At 31.4% G+C, this 20,221-nt stretch overlaps 1 protein-coding gene across 1 annotated transcript; it reads left to right on the top strand.

The window, feature by feature from the left end:
* The first annotated feature begins 455 nt into the window (after window positions 1-455).
* Window positions 456-18,833, top strand: LOC111087253 (protein spire-like). Its single transcript, XM_022393276.1, has 6 exons — window positions 456-562; window positions 3,096-3,216; window positions 6,668-6,843; window positions 7,221-7,322; window positions 10,093-10,247; window positions 16,294-18,833. Exons 1-6 carry the CDS (start codon window positions 491-493, stop codon window positions 17,084-17,086), a joined length of 1,419 nt encoding a protein of 472 aa, XP_022248984.1. The 5' UTR covers window positions 456-490; the 3' UTR covers window positions 17,087-18,833.
* Window positions 18,834-20,221: the final 1,388 nt, after the last annotated feature.

The raw sequence follows: 20,221 nt of genomic DNA on the forward strand, positions 1-20,221 counted from the left end.
CACTAGCATTTACTAGATATATGTTTTTTCTGGAATATAAATAGGACGCTCACAACGTGACAATAATGTGTGTTTAGATAGTGAGTAATTGAACTGCAGTCAGAAGTATTGTTGACGTTCGTTGATATAGCGTTTGTTTTAGCGCGATTGTTGAAAATAATTATATCGTAAAGTTATATTCAGAAAGAATAAACCAGTTTTATTAAGTAAAGCACTTGTGTCGCTAAAGTTTCGTCGGAACGAAGTTACGGAAAGTTAATTAACAAACGGAGACGTAACAATATCTTAATTGTGTGGCTTCAATGGATATAATTTTCAAAAACCTTGTCATTCATAAACTAAAAACTAAGTTTTAAGTTTACAGTGAACCATAGGCTTTGGGTAGAAGTAGAAAGGTTTTTTTTTAATGCTAAAGTAAATAATTATCAGAAGCCTTAATTATGAATGAGACGAGATTCTCTATCTCATAGTCGAACAATTCAGAAAAGAAATGTGTGACACCAGCTCAAATGTAAGGGGCAGAAGAATTTCTGGAAGACCAAGAAGTTGGTTTGGATTCAGTGTAAGTTAGAATTTCTATTTCTTAAAGATAACTATGTTTTGTTTCATAAATACCAGTAAAATTATCTGTAAAATGTTGCATCACTATATGAGTATATCAAGATGATTGACTTTAGAGCTACAATAGATAAATCCACTAAATAACAGGAGATTTGCTCAAGATATCACTTACAAGTAGTATTAAATCTCTTTCTAACTTAGTAATGAGACTGGAAACAAAATGAACAATTTTTATTGAACACCAAACACAAACACAATGTGTGTACTTGCTGTAACTTACATAGGATAACACCTTTTCTGGATCACAGGACTGACTGCTCAGATGAAATTCTAGACAATACTATTTACACTGTACTCTATATCAGACTGGCTGATTGCAATGTTCCTCAGTTTATCAGGAACCTTGTATTTACCCAAAGTGATTTGCACTACCTGCGTGACTAGTTATTCTTGTTACAACATAGGTAGGGCCGTAACCTCTAGATATAGCCTGAACAACTTGAAGGATACTGCAGTTGACATCCTTACACAATATATTTAATAGAGCAATACCTCCCCATGCAGTAACAGGTGTTATTCATTTTCAAGAACAACAAAGGAACAATGATCAATTTAACGATTTTCTCAAACATGTTGTGTTAAACTTGCACATATTCAGAATCAAAAAGAATTCAAAATAAATAACATGGAATTATATACAATAAGATAGAAATGCATGGTATTTTCAAATAAAATAGGTCTGGTAATAGATCATGGTATATTTCTACCTTCAGTGATTTTTATGATTTAGCTTAAGGATCATCCATTAAGCTAGGTGAGATATAATATGTAGATATGTTTCCATCAAATTTATCATATCTGTGGCCATTACCACATATTCAGAAAAAAAAACAATGAAAAAAAACAGTATTCTTAACAATTATGGAAAAAGCACACTTGTCAACATTCAATTAATTGCATAAAAGTTACTTTACATTTTTATTTGTGTTTTATTTCTTACCAAATAAAACAAGTAAATAATTTTTATGTCACTTTTGTTAAACTCAATTAAAAATTATGTAACATATTCAGTAAGTTAATAATAATTTAATCAATGAACTTTAATACTTGGATTTCAATGACAATTGTACATTTAATTAAAGATAATAGAGCTTAAATTTAGAGTAAGTTGTTCCAATTATGGATACAGCAATTCTGAGTTTTAATTAATGTAGGCTTAAAGGAGAACTTCAAATGAATTTTATGTTAATATAAAATCTAAGCAATTTCAGAACTCTTGCATTCTCTGGATAATGCTAAATTATCTCACTGATGTTCAAAATCTGACAAAACTACTGTTTAAAAGATATAAGTTAATAAGTTTAACTTTATCCACAACTTCATTAACAAAAGAATCATAAAAGATTACATAAAACTGATATATGAAGGATCTTGTAGTTTTTCTGTTCATTTGATCACTTATCTCTTCCAATTACTAGGAAATCCTATAATTTCTCAATAACAAAAAAAAAATATATGAAAAATAAAAAATATATATTTTTGCATTTTCAGCTAGAAAATACTCTCCTAAAATAATCAGTTCATTTTCATCTAAGTTTATTCATTGTGACATCTGCATTGGTGGGCACGTTCTTTCACCATCTTCTTAGTCACTGTTGCCATTGGAATCTCGATCTTCATTGAAGACTAAAAAATCCACTCCTCTGCAAAAATGCTTGTGTATGTAGAACTTAGTAAAAGAACACTGTATTTAAAAAAGGATAGATTAAACTAAATTTTACTAAAAATTAAGGTAAGCCATGCATGGTCAGCATGCACTGGGAGAACAATGAAATAATGACAGGACTTCACTAGCAAGTTTTGACTCTCTCATGTCAGAAAAAGGTGTTCGAATTTAAAAGTGTTAAAACGTGCATTTAAAACTCACCTTCTCTCTAATAGAAAATTAGTTACCCAGATTCAGAAGAGTCCCATATATGCAACATAAAATAGAACACAGTATAACTACCTCATGAAACAGTAGACAGTTTCCATGATTGAGCTAGGGCTGCATTTAGAACATCACCTCGACCAGATTTAGGGTGTTTCAAAGTAGAATTGTAGAACAATAGTAAGTATTTGATATAGGAGAGTAAGATATGTTGTATTTGCAAACCACAAATTTACGCTTGAGATGTGACAAATTAGGTAAAGCAGTAATTACACACAAGGTATAACAGATTCACTGAGAACTGTTAATGAGGTCTGATCAGTTTAGTTATAAATAACTGCATATGACATATCATAATCAATTCAGTGATATTAGTAATACAGAAAGAGTGATTGATTCAGTGATAGCATTAATTTAACTACACATAAGTTATTGTCAATGACATTCGTACACTCATAGATGAAAAGCAAAAATCTGACTTAAACTTGTTACACAATTTGTAAAAAAATCAACGAAAGAAGAAAGAACCATGGAGGAGCATATACATTGCAGTTTGATAATAATAGTAAAACATTTTAAGTATGACTTTTCTTAAAATTTGTAGAACATGGTGGACAGAGGTGATGATGAAGATTATGCCTTGCCAGCAACACCTACCACAGAAACATTCCAGTTTGTTCCAAGACAATATAACTCACACTCACCAAGTAAACGTTGGAGATCAAGTAAGTGTATAAATAAATTTTTGCATGCTCCATTTGTTACTTTATGTAACTTAACAGGAGAAACTTAGATTGTAGTTAAGTGGTATAATTGAATGTCTTTTTAAGTTGATGGTACTTTTTTACACATAGGTTCTTATCCAACTTCTTGGGGAAGTAGAATATGTTAAAAGGATTTATGTCAACAGGTTTGGGAAGGGGATTCAGCTTATAAATGTTACATGAGATGCATATTTTGCTTGGGATATACTGAGAAAATATTGTTACGTCTCTGGTCATTTGTTAATTTTCTGTAGAAGTTCTTTCCCAGAAACTTCAGTGATACAAGTCTTTTCTTAAATAAAACTAGTTTATTCTTTCTCAATTCAACTTTGCAATACACTTAATTTCCACAGTCACTTTAACTTAAACACACGCTATAATTCACAACGAATGATTCATGCACTTTATTACTACCGCACTTGACTCAATTGTCCGTGTATATCTCTTCAATCTGCAATTATTCATCTCTATGCCGTCACTTCTCACCGCTTTTATATATACGAAATAGAGGGCGTCTGGAGAACACTCGAGGCTTCACGAATGGACATGATCTTTTTAGAATCTCATGACGTGTTACTAGCATCACGTGACTTCCACTGTCATAACAATATCTCTGTATATGATACCTATAGATATCATGTGAATGACCATTAAATGATACTGCTGTTGATGACCTTGTACAATATGAGTATTGCAGCAATACTCCCTTCCCCCTTTGAGCAGAGCAGATATTATCCACTCAAGAACAAAAGCAACTAGATTGAAATCATCTTAATGGCAGTTATGTGAAACCTGCACGTATGCAGAACAAAGGATAAATTCAGAAAAAGTACTGTAATACTACAAGTTAGAAATGCATAATATATTCTTATATCACACTAGCATCAAAAGTGTGGGAGAAGAGTTCTCACAAACACATGAATGAATTAAAGATATTAAAAAATATCAAAACAAGTTTGTAAAAAATATTTACAGTTTCACCTGTGTTGTAATTAGAATGACTAGTCATGTGGGTATCATTAGTTTTTCTGGGTAGCTGTGAAGTTTCTCACAAATTAAGAAATGATGTATTTAGACAGTCTGTAACGTAGATTCAACTTCAACAATTGAATACAGAATTCTGGTAAAAATGATTATCCCACGTAAGTAACAGGGTTTTATTTTGAAACCAACTGTTCATTTTGTATTCCACTTTGTGTCCATTTCATTATTCTCTTTAATGTCATGACTCAGTTAGTATGAGATTTAGTATTACTTTGTGATTGATATCTTGATTGTATCTATAGTTGTTAAGTGGATCTATCAAAAGTTCAAAGATTGAGTCAGTTTTATCTGGATATATAATATTAGCAAAACAAAATTTGGCAGGAGACTATGGGTGGCCAGGGGGCCCCTTGTCTGTATGGCATAACTCCCCTACTCTTATTTACTTATGATACCAAGTGGGCTAAAATGTATCAAGAAGAACTCACAGTCTTGAATTGGGTCTAGGAGTACATTTGCAGGGTTGCCGAGTTCAACTCTGGCATTGAATTATATGTCATTTGTCTTTAAGCTCAGGTTCTTAGGATGCCATTTTTGAAACCTTATTCATACCCCTATTCACAAGCTAGCATAACCAAACTTGGCACACTTGCTTAGGTATCATGGTCAGGTGTCCTAACAGGGTTGTTTTTACATGTAAAGACACCCCCTTGGGGTGGCTATTGAATTAATTGGGTAATGGAGGAGCTTGATCAGTATACAAGAGCCTCTGTGAACCTCATACCAGAATGTGGGCTTTTTTTCTAGTTATTAGAATTTAATAAAAAAGGGCTTAAGTTTGTAGTTGCCTTCAGTGCTGACACCAGTGAGATAATCATCTATGTGCCACCCGTAAGTGGAATTTTTGCTATTTAAAACTCAGTACTTCCTCGGGGTGGTAGGCCAGCAGTGTACTCACGCCACCTCCCACTGGTGGGTCTGCTTTGCTTTCCAGATGGACGTGCTTTCTTCACTTCACCTGTACTCTACATACTCTTCTAAACATACTTTGATCATATCCTTGATTAGCCTAATTCAGCTGCACTTCTGCACAGTCCTCTCACTGCACTGCTTTTGAATCCCAAATCTCACAGCCACTCATGAAGCAGATAGAATGCTCTTTTCCATCCTCTATCCTCAGAAATAGATCTCAGTTCAACATATTTGGCAAACTTTCATTCATGAGGTTCCTGGATATAAATTTATTTACTTTTTTAATTATTAATAATGGGTATCTATTTTGCTTATTAATTCCTTGATGCCAACGTGACTGTGATGATACTGTTTGATAATGTAGAATACATGCAGTAAACATTAGTATACTTGTAGCAAGAAACATGGATTTATCTTTTACCAGTTCTTATGTCATACTGTTATACCTATTAATATTTATATTCCAAAAGTTGCCTTTTTATTTTAATACATGTATTTACCTCTTGTTAATGGTTGTATTTACAACACCTGTTGATAGCTATAGATACATCACTTGTTAATATTGGTATTTTTTTTCAAAAGTTAATTGGTTTATAAAACTATGAGCAGTTGCACTTTATTACATAAAAATATTCAAGACTAGTAACTTTTCAAAGACCGAATTTGTATTTTTATGTGTACATAACCTAACCTTTAAATGTGAAAAAAAAAGAGACATGTTTTACTTATTTTGATGAATATGATCCCTTAGAAATGTATACTTTTACCTTGTACTATACCAGGAATTGACAGGGAGTGCCAAATTATAATTTTGTCATTTCATGTTAGAGCTTAGATATGCCAGCAAACAACATTGAAACTACGTCTTGTAGAGTTAATGTTTGGGCTCTCTAATTACTTTGGGAAAGGCATTGAATTGTTAGAAAGGGTTCAGAGGAGGGCTATTAGGATGATACTTGGGATGGAAAGGTGGTCATACAAGGATAGGTTAAGATCACTGAAACTGTTCTTGAAAAAAAAGAAGAGTTAGAGGGGATCTGATTGAGGTGTTTAAGATTGTCATGGGAATTTATAGTGTTGATGCGTCATCTTTTTTCAGGGTTAATGGTAGGAATGATAGGTATAGAGGAAACAAATATAAATTTTGACAAGGTAGGAGTCATATTCAGGTAAGACATATTTTATTTTCAAACAGGGTAATTGGTCTTTGGAATGGGCTGCTTTCAGATTTTATGGAACCAGTAAAGTTAAGGGAGTTTAAGGGAAGGCTTGATGAATATTTGAATGATAAGGACTGACTTTGAGGGTTTTTTTAGTGGTTTAGTTCAGTGGGGGAGACAGACTGGATGGACCAACAAGATCTTTGCTGTCTTTAAGTGTTATGTTATATTGATTTTAATTACAAAGTGCTATTTTCCAGAAAAAAATATACAGTATTTATTGCATTTAAAACAAGGTTTGGAATTATCATCACTGGAAAAAGAAAGTTACAGCTGCAGTTGCTCACCACCAAGGAAGCATGCTTTATTAACCCTTGGAGAGGTAATTCACATTCGAAAAGTACTGACCAAGATAGACCTGGATTGCTTATTAGTGAACCAACCCTTGTATAAGGAAGTAGCAGAAGGCAAGGTGAAGATATAGTTAATATATAATTTTTAATATTTTAAAAATTGATAAAAACTTCAAAAATCAGTGTAAACTATGAAACACAACTTTTGCTGTATAAGTAAGAGAAAAAATAAGGAAAATTTTGAAGAATGTTAAATCATAAATCAGTTACTGTGAAAATTAATATTCCTATGGCAAAGTCTAAGATAGATCTGTTAGAATCAAGACTAATTTATGTTTCTTTACTAAAATACTCATGTTAATGTGTAATCTCTATTAATCTGATACCTAACAGGTAATCTTTGCAGATTGGGTATATTTCATAACTTGTTTCAACACCTATTTGTTTCGAGTGATAAGTTAACAATTTTGCTCATTCTCATAAGATTTTATTTCAGATATGCTTTATGTGCAGAAGAACAAAATTTTCCATTTTGCGCTTACGAAAAGCAAAGTGTAGACTATGTCAACGAGTAGTGTGTCGTAAGTGCTGCTGTAAGGTAAGTATAAAGTTTGTTTTTTAAATCTTGTACTAAAGTTTAATATCTTTCAGTTGAATAATAGAAACTACAGTTTAGCTCTTTAACATCAGTTGTTGAACTCTTTCACATTTAAGAAAAAAAAAAATTAAGGCCACTTTAATTAAGCAACTATTTCTCTTAATTGTTACCTTATAAACTGTAGGTAGGAAAGAACTTTTAAAAAGATATTTATAAAAGAGTTTATTCTTAAACTCATAGAAGTTAACAATTCTCGTAAATTGAGATACATCTAGTTATTTTGTTTCAGTGAATTTTGAATAGGGGTGTCCTCTTCTTTACTATAAAATACTTTTAATGTACCCATTCAACACATGGGGGGAGGGGGAATGTATTTTAAAATCACTTTGTCTTTTTTGCTTTGTTTGTTTAGGAGTTTCATTGCTTTCCCCCTGCTTCAGTTATCCTAATTTTTTCTAAGCTTTCTTGATTTTGTTGTGTCATCCATTTACTTTTTCTTTCTTTTGCTCAGAGACATTTTCTTTTTGCACTGTTTCTGAACTTTTTTTTTAATTCCAGAATTTTAGTTTAGAAGTTATTTCCTAGATGGTGTTAGAAGTTTTCAATTGAAATGAATAGCTGAGGAGGCTTGATGCTGTAGACATGCCATGTTTGAATTCAAATGTTAACCAATATCTCAAATACCTGATTTAATCTATAATGGTATTGAAAGAGCTTGCTATAAATATAATTGTTTATCTTTTAAAATTAGCATAAAATCCCGACTCCACTAGGATTTGAACACAAGACTTGTACTTGAGAATGAAGCACTTTTTTTTCTTTATTAACCCTTACTCATAGAGGGGGGAAAGAACATACAAACATTACATAAAAACATTCAAATACAATACATAGGATGACTACCAACTCAAAAACAGAATAATTACTAAAACAGTGGCATTAAGACCAAGAATAATGAATATAACTAAAACATTACAATTAAAATACAAACTACAAAATCAATCATCAGACAAGTAAATTCAAAACAAAGAAATTAAAAAAGAATATATAAATAGAAAAGGTACAAAAGATGAAGAAACAAAATTCTACAAGAGAAAATACTAGATATATGTAAACAAATACAAGCAAAAATCAAAATATAAGAAACGTAATAGTAGTCAACAATCTACATAACAGGTAAAAAACAAACAAACAAAAAACAATTCATCTGAACAAGAAACCCATCAGAACAACCTCACAAAACAGGTAAGTATACACTGCAGGAAATACCATCTCAATACCATCAAAAAACACACACAAGACAAAATCCAACAAACCCTAACAATGCAACCAAAACTGAACAGAAATGAGGACCTACAAAACACCACTTCTCAAGAAAAACTTGGTACAAAACCATAGCCTTGAGAACCATGCTCTACTAACTCACCAACTGTAGCATACAAAAAATAAAAATTATCCAAGTTATGTTTTTGGGAAAACCTATAAAAATAAAAAAATACCTCCTGTTTTAACCATACCTTAAAATGACATAACAAATGAATAAATTGACTTTTTGCCAAAAACACCCTTTCTGCAGTAAAAAGAGACAACTTAGCTAGCCAACGATCCACTTAGCCACTTTGACATTCAGTGTTGAAATCTATTGTTAACAAATAGTAATTAAAAATATCATGGTAGTTATGTTTTTTGGAATTTTGAAGGAGCTTGTTCTAAACATGATCACTTACTTAAAAAAATAATATATAAAAAATACCAAGCGTAATGGTATTTGAACAAAAGACTTCTGCTTCGGGTTCAGGCGCTCTAACCACTGACACAATTTGAGCATTACCAACAGACAGTAACTTCAAGGAGTTTGTTCAACCTTTTTCAACTCTAGCATATTGCAGTCGAGGCCAAGAGATATATAACATATCGTAATGTGGCAACTAGATGATTTGCTAAACAGCACTTTAGCAGAAATTTTTACCAGTTTTAACTCTCATCTACAAAATGGAGATCTAATGTATATTCAGCTAAGATAGTTTTATTTTTTTAACAGAGTAGTTGGCCTTTTGAGTGAATTGTCTTTAGATGTGGTGGAAGCAGTAAATCCCAATGCTGGTTTTTCAGAATTTCAAGCTTCTCACAAGAGGTAGTAATATTTGTGAGGTCTATAAGAGACAACATAATTATGCACAGCATCTCATTAGCTGAAGGTTACCTTAAATATGAATATATATGCAATTGGTTTCTCCTATTGTAAGAAACTTACAAGTCTGAAAAACTAGCACTATGGTATGCTTTGACTCCTATTTTGCAGACAAGAGTTGACTTACTGGATCAATATGCAGAACAGTTTTCATCAGACAACACTCCTCCCATAGCTTTAAATTACCATTTTATATATTCTTACTATACTATCAAGATAATGTTTTGTCATAACCTTCTATTTCTACAAAATAATAATTTAATTCTGTTCAGCATTGGTAGCTAAGTTTCTAAAAGACAACCATGTAGCAAAACTTTATTGAATACAATGTACTGTTTTAATTACTGTATCAAGAGAATAATTAAGTGGATAACTATGAAGTACGTTTTTGCTAATCATATAGATTTATTTTAACTGGATGACACTATACTTTCCTTTACCTTTCAGTTAGTTATATAATACTGTTTTACCCACCTGCTATTTCATTAGTGTAGTTTTTCACACAAAGAAATGTTTCATATAAAATTCTACAAATATTCGCTCTTTTTAAACACAATATTTATTGTTTTCTTACATTAGTTGCAGTTTCCAGAAGGAGATTTGGCCAAAATGCAAATTTGCAAACTCTGGCTTAATTTTACACCTCTCAGCAATCAAAGATCAAGGTGGGCATCATCTGAGTCACTGTCACATGACATGCCAAACTGGGAATCTTCTCAAATGAAACTGACTACGTAAGTTTTCTTCTTGGGTAGGATTTAATTTACACATTTGTGAAAATGTACATATATTTTATGAGTGGTTTTGTTTATTAGTTATATGAAAGTTATGTAAAGATGTGTACTTTAGTATTAAAAATTTATGATAGCATATGAAGTGTTTATATAAATATGTAAAATTGTTACACAAAATGTATAACTATCACCATCATGGTAAGTAGCCTACACAATCACATGAGTCTGATTATCCATTGATTACAAATTCGTTCATTAGCAGAAACTAATTAGTAACTAATTTTTTCCTGTGTCTCAGCTGATAATCTTCTATTGCCTTCAAGGAAGTCCTAAGAAGGACGGAATAGCTATGGTAATAGGGACTGGAGTTTGATCCTGGATCTTCTTGTTAAAAAAGCTGGTGTGCTATTTCAACTTGAATCAATTAAGTATTTCAATGATTTAAGGAGGAGTATCCAGGTTTTGCTAGGTGAACTGAATGTTCTAGCATTTAGGTGGATTTAGAACATCTCCTTTATAATTTTTTTCTTGTGTGTGGTTCATATCTCATTATTTTCATATTATTCCACCTTATTATATCTTCTTCTCTGGCGTAGTAAGCTGTTGCAGATAGTAAATATTACAGTCTTGCATGTTTATTATTCTCCTGAATTCTAAATTTTGTTGGACTTTTTGTTTCTTCAGTGTTTTGGAGGCCACATTGGCAAGGGATGTTATAAAATATATTTTTGCTCTCCTTTTGGTCTTTAGGTAGCTTAGTGTATAGTATTTGTAATCATACTGTATTGTGGCTTCAGAATACTGTTCTAATTATATGATGCTTCATTATTCCCTGTATGTTTTTGGAGAAAACTTTGACACAGAGGATTATGGTTGAATGTTTGTAATTTTCTTCTTGCTTATTTTTGGTATTTATTTTCTTTATTAAATGTTTAGGTTATACATTTTGAAGAAGGGATGAAGTGATGTTTTCATGTTCTTCCTCCTACTGAGTCTCTGCTGTATTACAAGTCTTGTTTATTCTGGAGACTTGGCAGTCTATGATACCTGTCTTTATACTGTTAGGGTGATTTGGTGTATATTTGATATGATTACCAGTACTTGTGGGTTTCTTATATACTCATGTGATATACAAACTATGTATCTTTGTAACTATTACATCTGTGAATGGGAATTTATCTTATTTCTGTTTCTGATGTGAATTATACTGCCAGTTGTTGTATGTTCATGTGGTTCATGAATTCTGATATCTTGTTTGTAATGTATTGTCAACATATCTGAGCAAAATTCTATGTCTTAGAGTATTTGAGTGTGTTATATCTTCAAACTGTTCCATGTTGGTTGAGGTTACTGAATACTGGTGATAGGAGTGAGCCTATGGCTAAGCCTTCTGGTTGTCATTGGTAGTATTTATCTTTGTATTTGAAGTAAGTTGTGTTGATAAGAAAGTTATGTGTTCTGTTATCAGGTATATTGTCTTGAGAATTATATCATTTTTAAGCTGTTGGGTGAGTGTTTATAGAGTTTCAAGGGTTAATGTGTTAGTGAATAGACTGGATATGTTGAATCTCATAATTGAGTCTTATGAGGTTATTGCTGTTGATTTTATAATCTCTACAGAGTGGATTTAATTCTTGATATGAATGATGTACCAGTTAATGGAGATATTATATCTAAAAGTTACATAGCTAGAGGGTGGCATGGTGAGTCTTTGCAGTAACTATAGAATTGAGAGGGTAGCCTTGTTTATGAATTTTAGGTAGGTTACAGTTGTATGGGGTGGTGCTGTAGTGTACTGTTGTTTGATTGTTTCTGATCCAAGTTCTTTTTCATGTTTCTTGAGAAGTTGATTACTCTTTTTCTCTGTGTTAGTGGTTGGGGTTATATTTCATCTTCGTGTAGTGACCATCTTCAACTAGAGTTTGGAGCTTAATGATGTATTCTTCTTTGTTTATGTTTGTAGTGGCATTACCTTTGTCTGCTAGTAGAATTGTTATGTTGCTGGCTTTCTTTAAGTTTATGCAAGATTTTTATTTTATGTGGTATTATAATGTATATATAATTTAGAGCATTAGCATATGAAAGATTTAGGTAAAGATGTAACAAGGGGCATTTCATGTTGCTATCAGAGGTTCAACCACAATAAAAAAGAGTAGTATTAAAGCTTATGGGAAGGCTACTCTGGCATTCTCAGTTAATGCTGTCTCTTAGAAGCAGTTACCAGTCTTTTATATTTTGGGATGTAGTCAGGTGCTTCTGCACTAGTCAGCATAATCCTAATGATGAACTTCAGAATATCATCCATGGTACTTCTCTTAAGCAAGCTTGGTTCATCTTTACTATTTTTTCATGCCATTTCTACTGTTATACAACACAGTGGTTATTTCTTTAGCTACTGTCATACATGCTCATAGCCATCCACCACTGTTTAATGTAACCACATATGGCACTCTTGTGGGCACGTGTTAACAGCTGTACTGAGTTGAAAAACTTCTTTTGTCATTATCAAGTTGGAATACATATAAAATGTTGCTCAGTTGCTTGAAATGTTATCATGTTGTGTGGGAGGTGGTCATCCTAGGCAGGTTGTTCCCAGTTGATGAATTTGCCAACATGTTATTCATATTTGTATGATTTTTCTGATCAACTTGTTGGACCATGGATAATTCAATAACATTATAGTCTTTAGCAATTCATACACCCAGCCCATTTCTATTTGCAAAAACCCATACATTTGACTCCATGATTCATATGACTCTCTCATAGTACCCCAAATTAAGTAGCAAATGTTTTTGTTAGTAAATTAGCAACTATCTTAACATCAGTATTGAAACATTTTTTATTTTACTCACTTTATACTATAGTTCTCAGAAACCAGCAAATGTTGGTCAATTTACTCTGGTTTGGTCAGTGATGATTCATTATAATCCAGGATAGTTTGCTGCAGAATTGAACCACCATGTAATTATTTCAGTTTATTTCAAATGAAACTGTTCCTTCTGGTAGCACAAACTGAACCACTTTTATTTTGTGCCAGCTTGTAACATCAGTGATTTTGGCAAATAGAATCTGGTTTTTCAACCTGTCTTAATTATAATTGGTGTTATGAAGTATCTTCAGATTCTTCAGCTCAGTTATCAGTGTATTGGTATTATCTCTTGTTTTTCTATACTTCATCTAAAGATATGGAGATCAGTGATGCTGAAAGGGCCATGCTTCACTCTACTACTTCAAATGTAGGATCTCTTAATATGAGATTCAACTAACCTGGCTTCCTGTGGTTTCTTTGTAGTTCTGCTGGTACTTCAGTGATAGTTCTAGTAATCTGTTCTATCTACAGTTTACTTCTGTGCAGCATTATGAGCTAGGTTTGGACTCTGGGAGAAAGCACAGGCCTTTATCAACAGAGTTGAAACATTTTATAATTTCGTGTTATTTGCCTGGTTAGTCTTTTATGACATAGTCCTTCTCATGAAGTGTGTTGATCCAATGGAGTTTTAATAGTCATTAGAGTGATGCATAGTTGGTTTGCCAGAGAAACTTTTAGTTATACTTTTAATGTGAAAAACATTTGACAAAGATTATCGCAGCAAGCAGCTCTTTCATGGTAGTACAGTAATCATGTTGTAAAACAATGAGAAAGTTGCTGGTCTATTATACCACCCTCATCATATCACTCTGAAGTAATAACACTTTTTCTCTTCTGGTGCCAGTATCATTCATGTCAAGTATAAACTATAGTTTGATTTCAACATTTAACCATTTGTATTATAGAATGGAATAGGTTGTTTCAGTTGACTTCTCATTCTAGTTGACTGCCACAGTGATAGAGTTGCAAACTAGCTTATCCTTGTCTTTTGAGGACCAAGTTGTCTAGAATTAGTCTTTCTAGGTAATGGCTATATTTCGAAGCTGAATGATATTATTTCGAACTTCTAGAGTCAGCAGACACTATTAAAGGCAGTTTTTTTGTTAACTCTTTTCACCTTATTCAATCTTCCTATTCTCTTAAAAGATACATCTCATTTCGCTCTGAAGAAATGGCTCTCAATCTTTTCACTATGTACGCCTTAATGATCCAAAGACAATCTTGTGGACCCTCCATGGTCTATTTGTAAAAGCTGGTTCCACAGTATATATATAATTTGCACTGACATATATAAGTATGTATGTTTATGAAATTTTTAAATAAAACATTATTTTAATTTAGTCTAACATAGCACTATTTCTTTTATTTTTTTAAATAATATGGGAAATTGATCTTTACCATAATGGACCCCTATGGCTCAGTTGTAAATTTAAGGGCTTATAATGCTAAAAATTATGTTTTTATACCCACTGTGAGCACAGCACAGATAACCTATTGTGTAACTTTGTACATAACAACAAACAAATAAAAAATAAGTTGTTCTTGTTCTAATTAAAATATCCAAGCTTCTGTTCTGCTGAATTCCAAGGAGAACTTACAGTTATATCATTTCATCTCATGTCACTCAGGGAAACCTTTGGAATGGTTGTTTAATAGAGCATGTGCTACCTGTCAACATGATGGTTTATTAATGGCCCTCATAACAGTGTTGACATAACACAAAATGAGCTTGGGGAACTTTTCCTACTTCTTTCATACATGTTTTTTTTACATTCTTCAACAAGATATTACAATTTTTCAGGAAGACTGGCTGTAGTGTTTTTTGATTAACTACTATCCTGGCCTTCATCTGGTCACTAGGAAGAGTGGAAAAAACAGAGATCAGCAGCCTTTCATAGTCATCAAAAGTTTTAAAAGCCATATGAATTTTGAAATTTAAATAAAAGTAAGGCTGAAACACTATTGAATAACAAAGGCATAAGAGTAAATCAAAATAAAGAGTAACAGTATTCCTAATAATTAAAACCAATAACAGTTGGGATTACCATAAGGAGGGGGATCACAGTATAGGAGCCTTATTTACTAACTGATTACAAAAAGGTTGTGTAATTTGTGTTTCACTTAGATATAGGTTATTACATATGAAAGGACTATACATTGATATTCATTCTTATATACATTTACAACTATATAGTATTGGCATATATGTATGTTTTGGATAAGATTTATATACTTTTATATAAAGGGGCCATACTATTACAATTAGATATACTTTTAGGTATTATCACACAGAATTATTATTTAAAAATGTGCTTACAGGACTCCTAGTGAACATTTAAAACCTGTTTTTTTAGAAGCTTAACCTTTAAAATCTGTATAATTGTTAAATGAGCCTGTAATAGCTCATAACAATGTATTTTAATGCTTCAGACAGTAAAAAATACATATTTATGGATATAAAATATTTGCTTTTCATATAAAGTGTAAAATTCAGTTTTTAGTTGTATCTGTGCACTCTGAAACAGACACTCATTGTTGCTAATGACTTTTGAATGTTCTCGGTTATAAGTTATGAAAGATTACCTTCAACTGTTAGGTAGAAACTGGGAAACAACTGTTTGAAATATATACTCATAAAGAACTTAATGTATTATAATATAGTATCTCTGCAACAGAGATTTTGGTCTAAGCCTGTATTTTATTCACTTTCCTCCTGTAATTTGTCAAATTTAGCTTTTATTTTAAAGGCTGTCAAGAGCAGATACAACTTGAAGGCCTGTGAATTAGTGATAGGATATATGTGAATCCCATCAATTTTTTAAACACATTTTTCTAAACTATTTATGCACCAACTTCATTGTTGTCCATGACTTTGGTAGTTACAGACTTGCTAAAAACATACAAGTCAAGCAAAATAATATAAATATCAACAATATTGCCCCAGTACTTTCTACCTGCTGGGATACCCTATGTATTTAAATTAGAAAATGAGTGATATTACCTAATTTTTGTGGTAAATTCTTTATTAGGGTCAATATGTTGTATGATATTTGCTGTTACAACACTCAATCCAATAGTGAATGGTATAAAAACAAGCCTGTAATTTGAGACTTAAGATATTGAAAATTATTATTCAAAACATTTTTAGAAGATTAATTATTTTCTATTATTTTTCAGGTGTTTTGAAACTAATAAACAGAGTGCAATATTGCCTGCAAACTCTCCTTCCATTTGTGCTCATATAACAGGTGATGTATCATCAGAAACATCCATTTTAGGAAGTAATCTTCAACCAATATCTCAGCAAGCTGCTAATTCCACTTCATCCCTTTCATTAGAATCTTCCTTTCTTAATACAGTAACCATATCTAAAAGATCTAAATCTGCTTTGACATTAACAGACGAAGCGATTTTCCAAGGGTCATTTATGGAAACATCTCAGAAAGTAGCTGTGCCAGAGTTTGCAACAGTAACAAACAGTGAAAAGGAAACAGTTTCCCCAAGTTTTATCATGACAGAAGTACATAGAACTTCTGGATCAACTAATACCTTAGAAAAAATTTGTGAAACACCAATAAAAAATAAACATTTTTCTGAAGAGTTAATCACAACAGCAGTAACATCAGAAAATTTATGTGATGTTGCAATAGCAGATATGTCTTCAAGAAACCCAAATGATTTTGTTATGGCAAACTCTAGTGAAACACATCCAAGGAAAGCTACTCCTGTAATTCTTCGTGAAAAGCTACCAGGTAACATCTCAAATGACAAGAATAGTTGCAACTCAAAAAAAGTAAAATTCAGACGATCTTGGACATTTGGATCTAAAGCACTGATGGATGATTACAGAACTCGATATGAAGTTGTTTGTGATGCCTGCAAAACATTTTGTGCTGTCATGTTAGCTGGAGAAAGTCGTGCTGCTGTTTGTCAGAAGAATGTAGAAGACTTTAAACCAAAGTATTCATAGTACAATAATTGTGTGAACTAGAAGAAATGTTTAAATAAGATTTTAAAAAATGGGGTGTCAAAGTAACTATTAGCTAAAATACCAAGATTAGTAAGTCTACTAGTTTTAGGACTACAGTCACTGTTGGTACAATTGTATACCTTTTTTTTTCTAAAGTCAAAGATCTTTGTGTCTTATATGTGTTATTCTTGTAGACAATGCACACCATAATATTTAGACATATTTGTAAATTTTATATTTCATGTATAGTCCAATTGCATTGTTGGTCTAGATGTCTGTAGATGTTTGAAAAATTACTAGCACTACATAAGCTTTAGATAATCCTTCATTCTTTGCTCTAAATGAGATGTGGTTGATCCCACATCAAGAACAAACATATTGATAAACAACATTAGAGCATTGAAGTTTATTGATTCTGTCCTTTACCTTGAAAAGTTTTGTATTCTCAATGCTCCCTCTTTAGTGATTCAGTGTTAAGTCTCAAGGCATATAACACTAAAAACTGGGTTTCTAAACCCATGGTGAGCACAGCACAGATAGCCCATTGAATAGCTTTGCACTTAACAACAAACAAACAAATCTATTTTCAACATTAATTTTAAAGTTGCATGTACTGAATTTTGTAGATAGTTTGATATCAAGATATTTTCCATTTTATTCCTTGAAACATTACTGTCTTTACCCAGGAGGCTGACATAGAATGACTGTTTTGGAACATGATACCATATTTTACAATGTGGATAAGATTATGTGGGATCAACTATGTTGCTTACAGCAACATATAAAAGAGTACCTGAAGCCTACTGCTGGTAATTCTTCAAATATCTACAAACATCTAGACCAAGAATATGATGGGACTACAGATGTAAGAAACTTTGAAATAATATATATAGTTCCAACAATGAACAAAATGTAAGGTTCAAAGAAACTTTTGCCTTCAAGAAACACAAACCAAAGTTGTGTTCTAATTCATCAGCAGTTGAAATACTTCAAAAAATATAATATCTCTAATTATGTACACTATTCTTAAGCAAGTATTATAGAATTATGTATAAAAATATCATTTTTATTATCCCTATACTAATAAAAGATATGAATATACAAATATTACATGATTTTTTAGTGTATGAACAAAATCTGTAGATCATATGAAAGTTTTTATTTATTTGTAGAATGGAAACATTCAAAAATTAAAAGAAAAACCTCATCTATCCATTTTATACCAGTTTAGACATTTTTCAAATTGTCATTGTTCCTTTTTTTTGTTATTCTCTGAACTTGCAGTTTGTTATGGTGAAAACATTTTGCTAGTTTCTTTGTATTTTAAAATTAGTATGATCTCATAATGCTTTTGCTCTTTAAAATCTGCAAGCCTTTCTTGTTAATACCATTTTCAAGTATATTTCATTAACTGGCTTGAATTTCTCTGATATCTGAAATACAGGCAGTCTTCAAACATTTTATTGTCCATTCATATCAAGCATCATCAGAATTACTTTCCTAATAAATATGTACGTGATATTACAAGTAGTATTAAAACATGACTCTGATTTACAGTTCTATAACTTTTTTGGTTCTAAAGCCAAAAATCTCTTTGTCTGATATACTATTTCTGTAGATGGGAGATTCACACCATAATATTTAAGCATGTTTTTAAATTTAACATTTGACCAGTATAGCACCATAATATCTCTGATTACCCACACCATTCTTAATGAAAGAACAATAAAATTGTTGCCTTTCGAAATCGTATTATTGGCTTTACTCTATGACTGTAACTCATGAAATATTTTTAGCATACTTTCTACAAGTTTAGAAAAGCTAATTAAATCATCTGCATGTTTTGTTGTTGATACTGACCTAACATTCACTGTAGTTATTTTAGCAGATCCTTTAGTATTAATGTAAATGTTGTAGTAATAAAAAACTTTAGTAATCCCAAGGTACTTCATACAGGTAAGTTGGTGCTTTATCTCTATGAACACCAGCTTCAAGTATTTCCTTTCAACTGTTCTACACTTGCATTTTTAATATTGCTATCTAAAAGATTAAATGCTGTATTAAAATCAATAAAAATAAAATGTGCATCACTTTCTTATTTCTCAACTCATCTATGATCATCCAATTTAAAACCAACATATACTGAATATATATATATAGGTCAAAATATATTTTACTTAATTAGAATTTCTATCACTATACCAAATAAAAATTCTCTTTCAAAGACATTGTGTTAATATTTTGAGAAATTTGGCAATAAAGTAACTCAATAATTTGAGTATTTCTTTTTCCTTAAAACCAGTACAACAAGTTTCTAATTTTCTTCCGTAGGGAAACTATTAAGTGATAAACATATTTTTGTTTTACAGTATTGTTATTTCATCATTCAGCTTTGTGAAACTGTCATGATCATAAGAGATTAAACTTGTATATAGATGATAATTCTATAAAAATATTTCATGGCTGTCTAAATGCTCAAAATGTCAACATAAATTTTAGAATATTTATAAAACTGTAATATATTCCTTTTTTTTAATATTTCAACTATTATACTCTTTTCAATCACTAGTACTTTTTTCCAAAAAAGTTATAAATAATTTAAGAATTTTTCAGCCATTCTAGCTATTTGAAATTTCTGTATTTGTCAGTGACTTGTATCATCTCCATTTTAAAATTTTTATCTGATTCATTGATTCATAAAATTATTAATGTCTAATTTATAGTTTTTTGCTTTTTTCACTTCATTATGATAGTGAAGATTTAATTTAGGTCATGAATATATCATTAACAGCAAGACCCAACATATGAAACAATGCACTGTAATCTTTATAAGTAAGAACACTATATATTTAATTAGTTATACTTATTACTGGGTTGATACTTATTTTAGATCCAAATAGGTAGCTTATTTTGATTGAAAGTTAATATTAATTAATATCACTTTGATTTTGTTTCATACTCATCAATAATTTCCCTCAAATTAAGTATTTCTTGTAATCCTTCTGTAGCATTAGTTCAATTTGCCATAAAAATTTAATGAACTTTGATACTATTAAAATTTACGTATATCACTTAATTTAAAGTGACCACTTTCAGATATCACCCATAACACTCTTCTGATTAGATTCTCATTAT

Source organism: Limulus polyphemus, unplaced genomic scaffold, assembly GCF_000517525.1.
Source record: "Limulus polyphemus unplaced genomic scaffold, Limulus_polyphemus-2.1.2 Scaffold1926, whole genome shotgun sequence".
NCBI lineage: Eukaryota > Metazoa > Arthropoda > Merostomata > Xiphosura > Limulidae > Limulus > Limulus polyphemus.

What these genes read in the sequence shown, in the direction of transcription:
- LOC111087253 (XM_022393276.1), top strand. Translation starts at nt 491, where the DNA reads ATGTGTGACACCAGCTCAAATGTAAGGGGCAGAAGAATTTCTGGAAGA. An exon ending in GAAGTTGGTTTGGATTCAGT is followed by an intron (nt 563 to 3,095) that starts GTAAGTTAGAAT and finishes TAAAATTTGTAG; the next exon opens with AACATGGTGGACAGAGGTGA. An exon ending in AGGAAGTAGCAGAAGGCAAG is followed by an intron (nt 6,844 to 7,220) that starts GTGAAGATATAG and finishes ATTTTATTTCAG; the next exon opens with ATATGCTTTATGTGCAGAAG.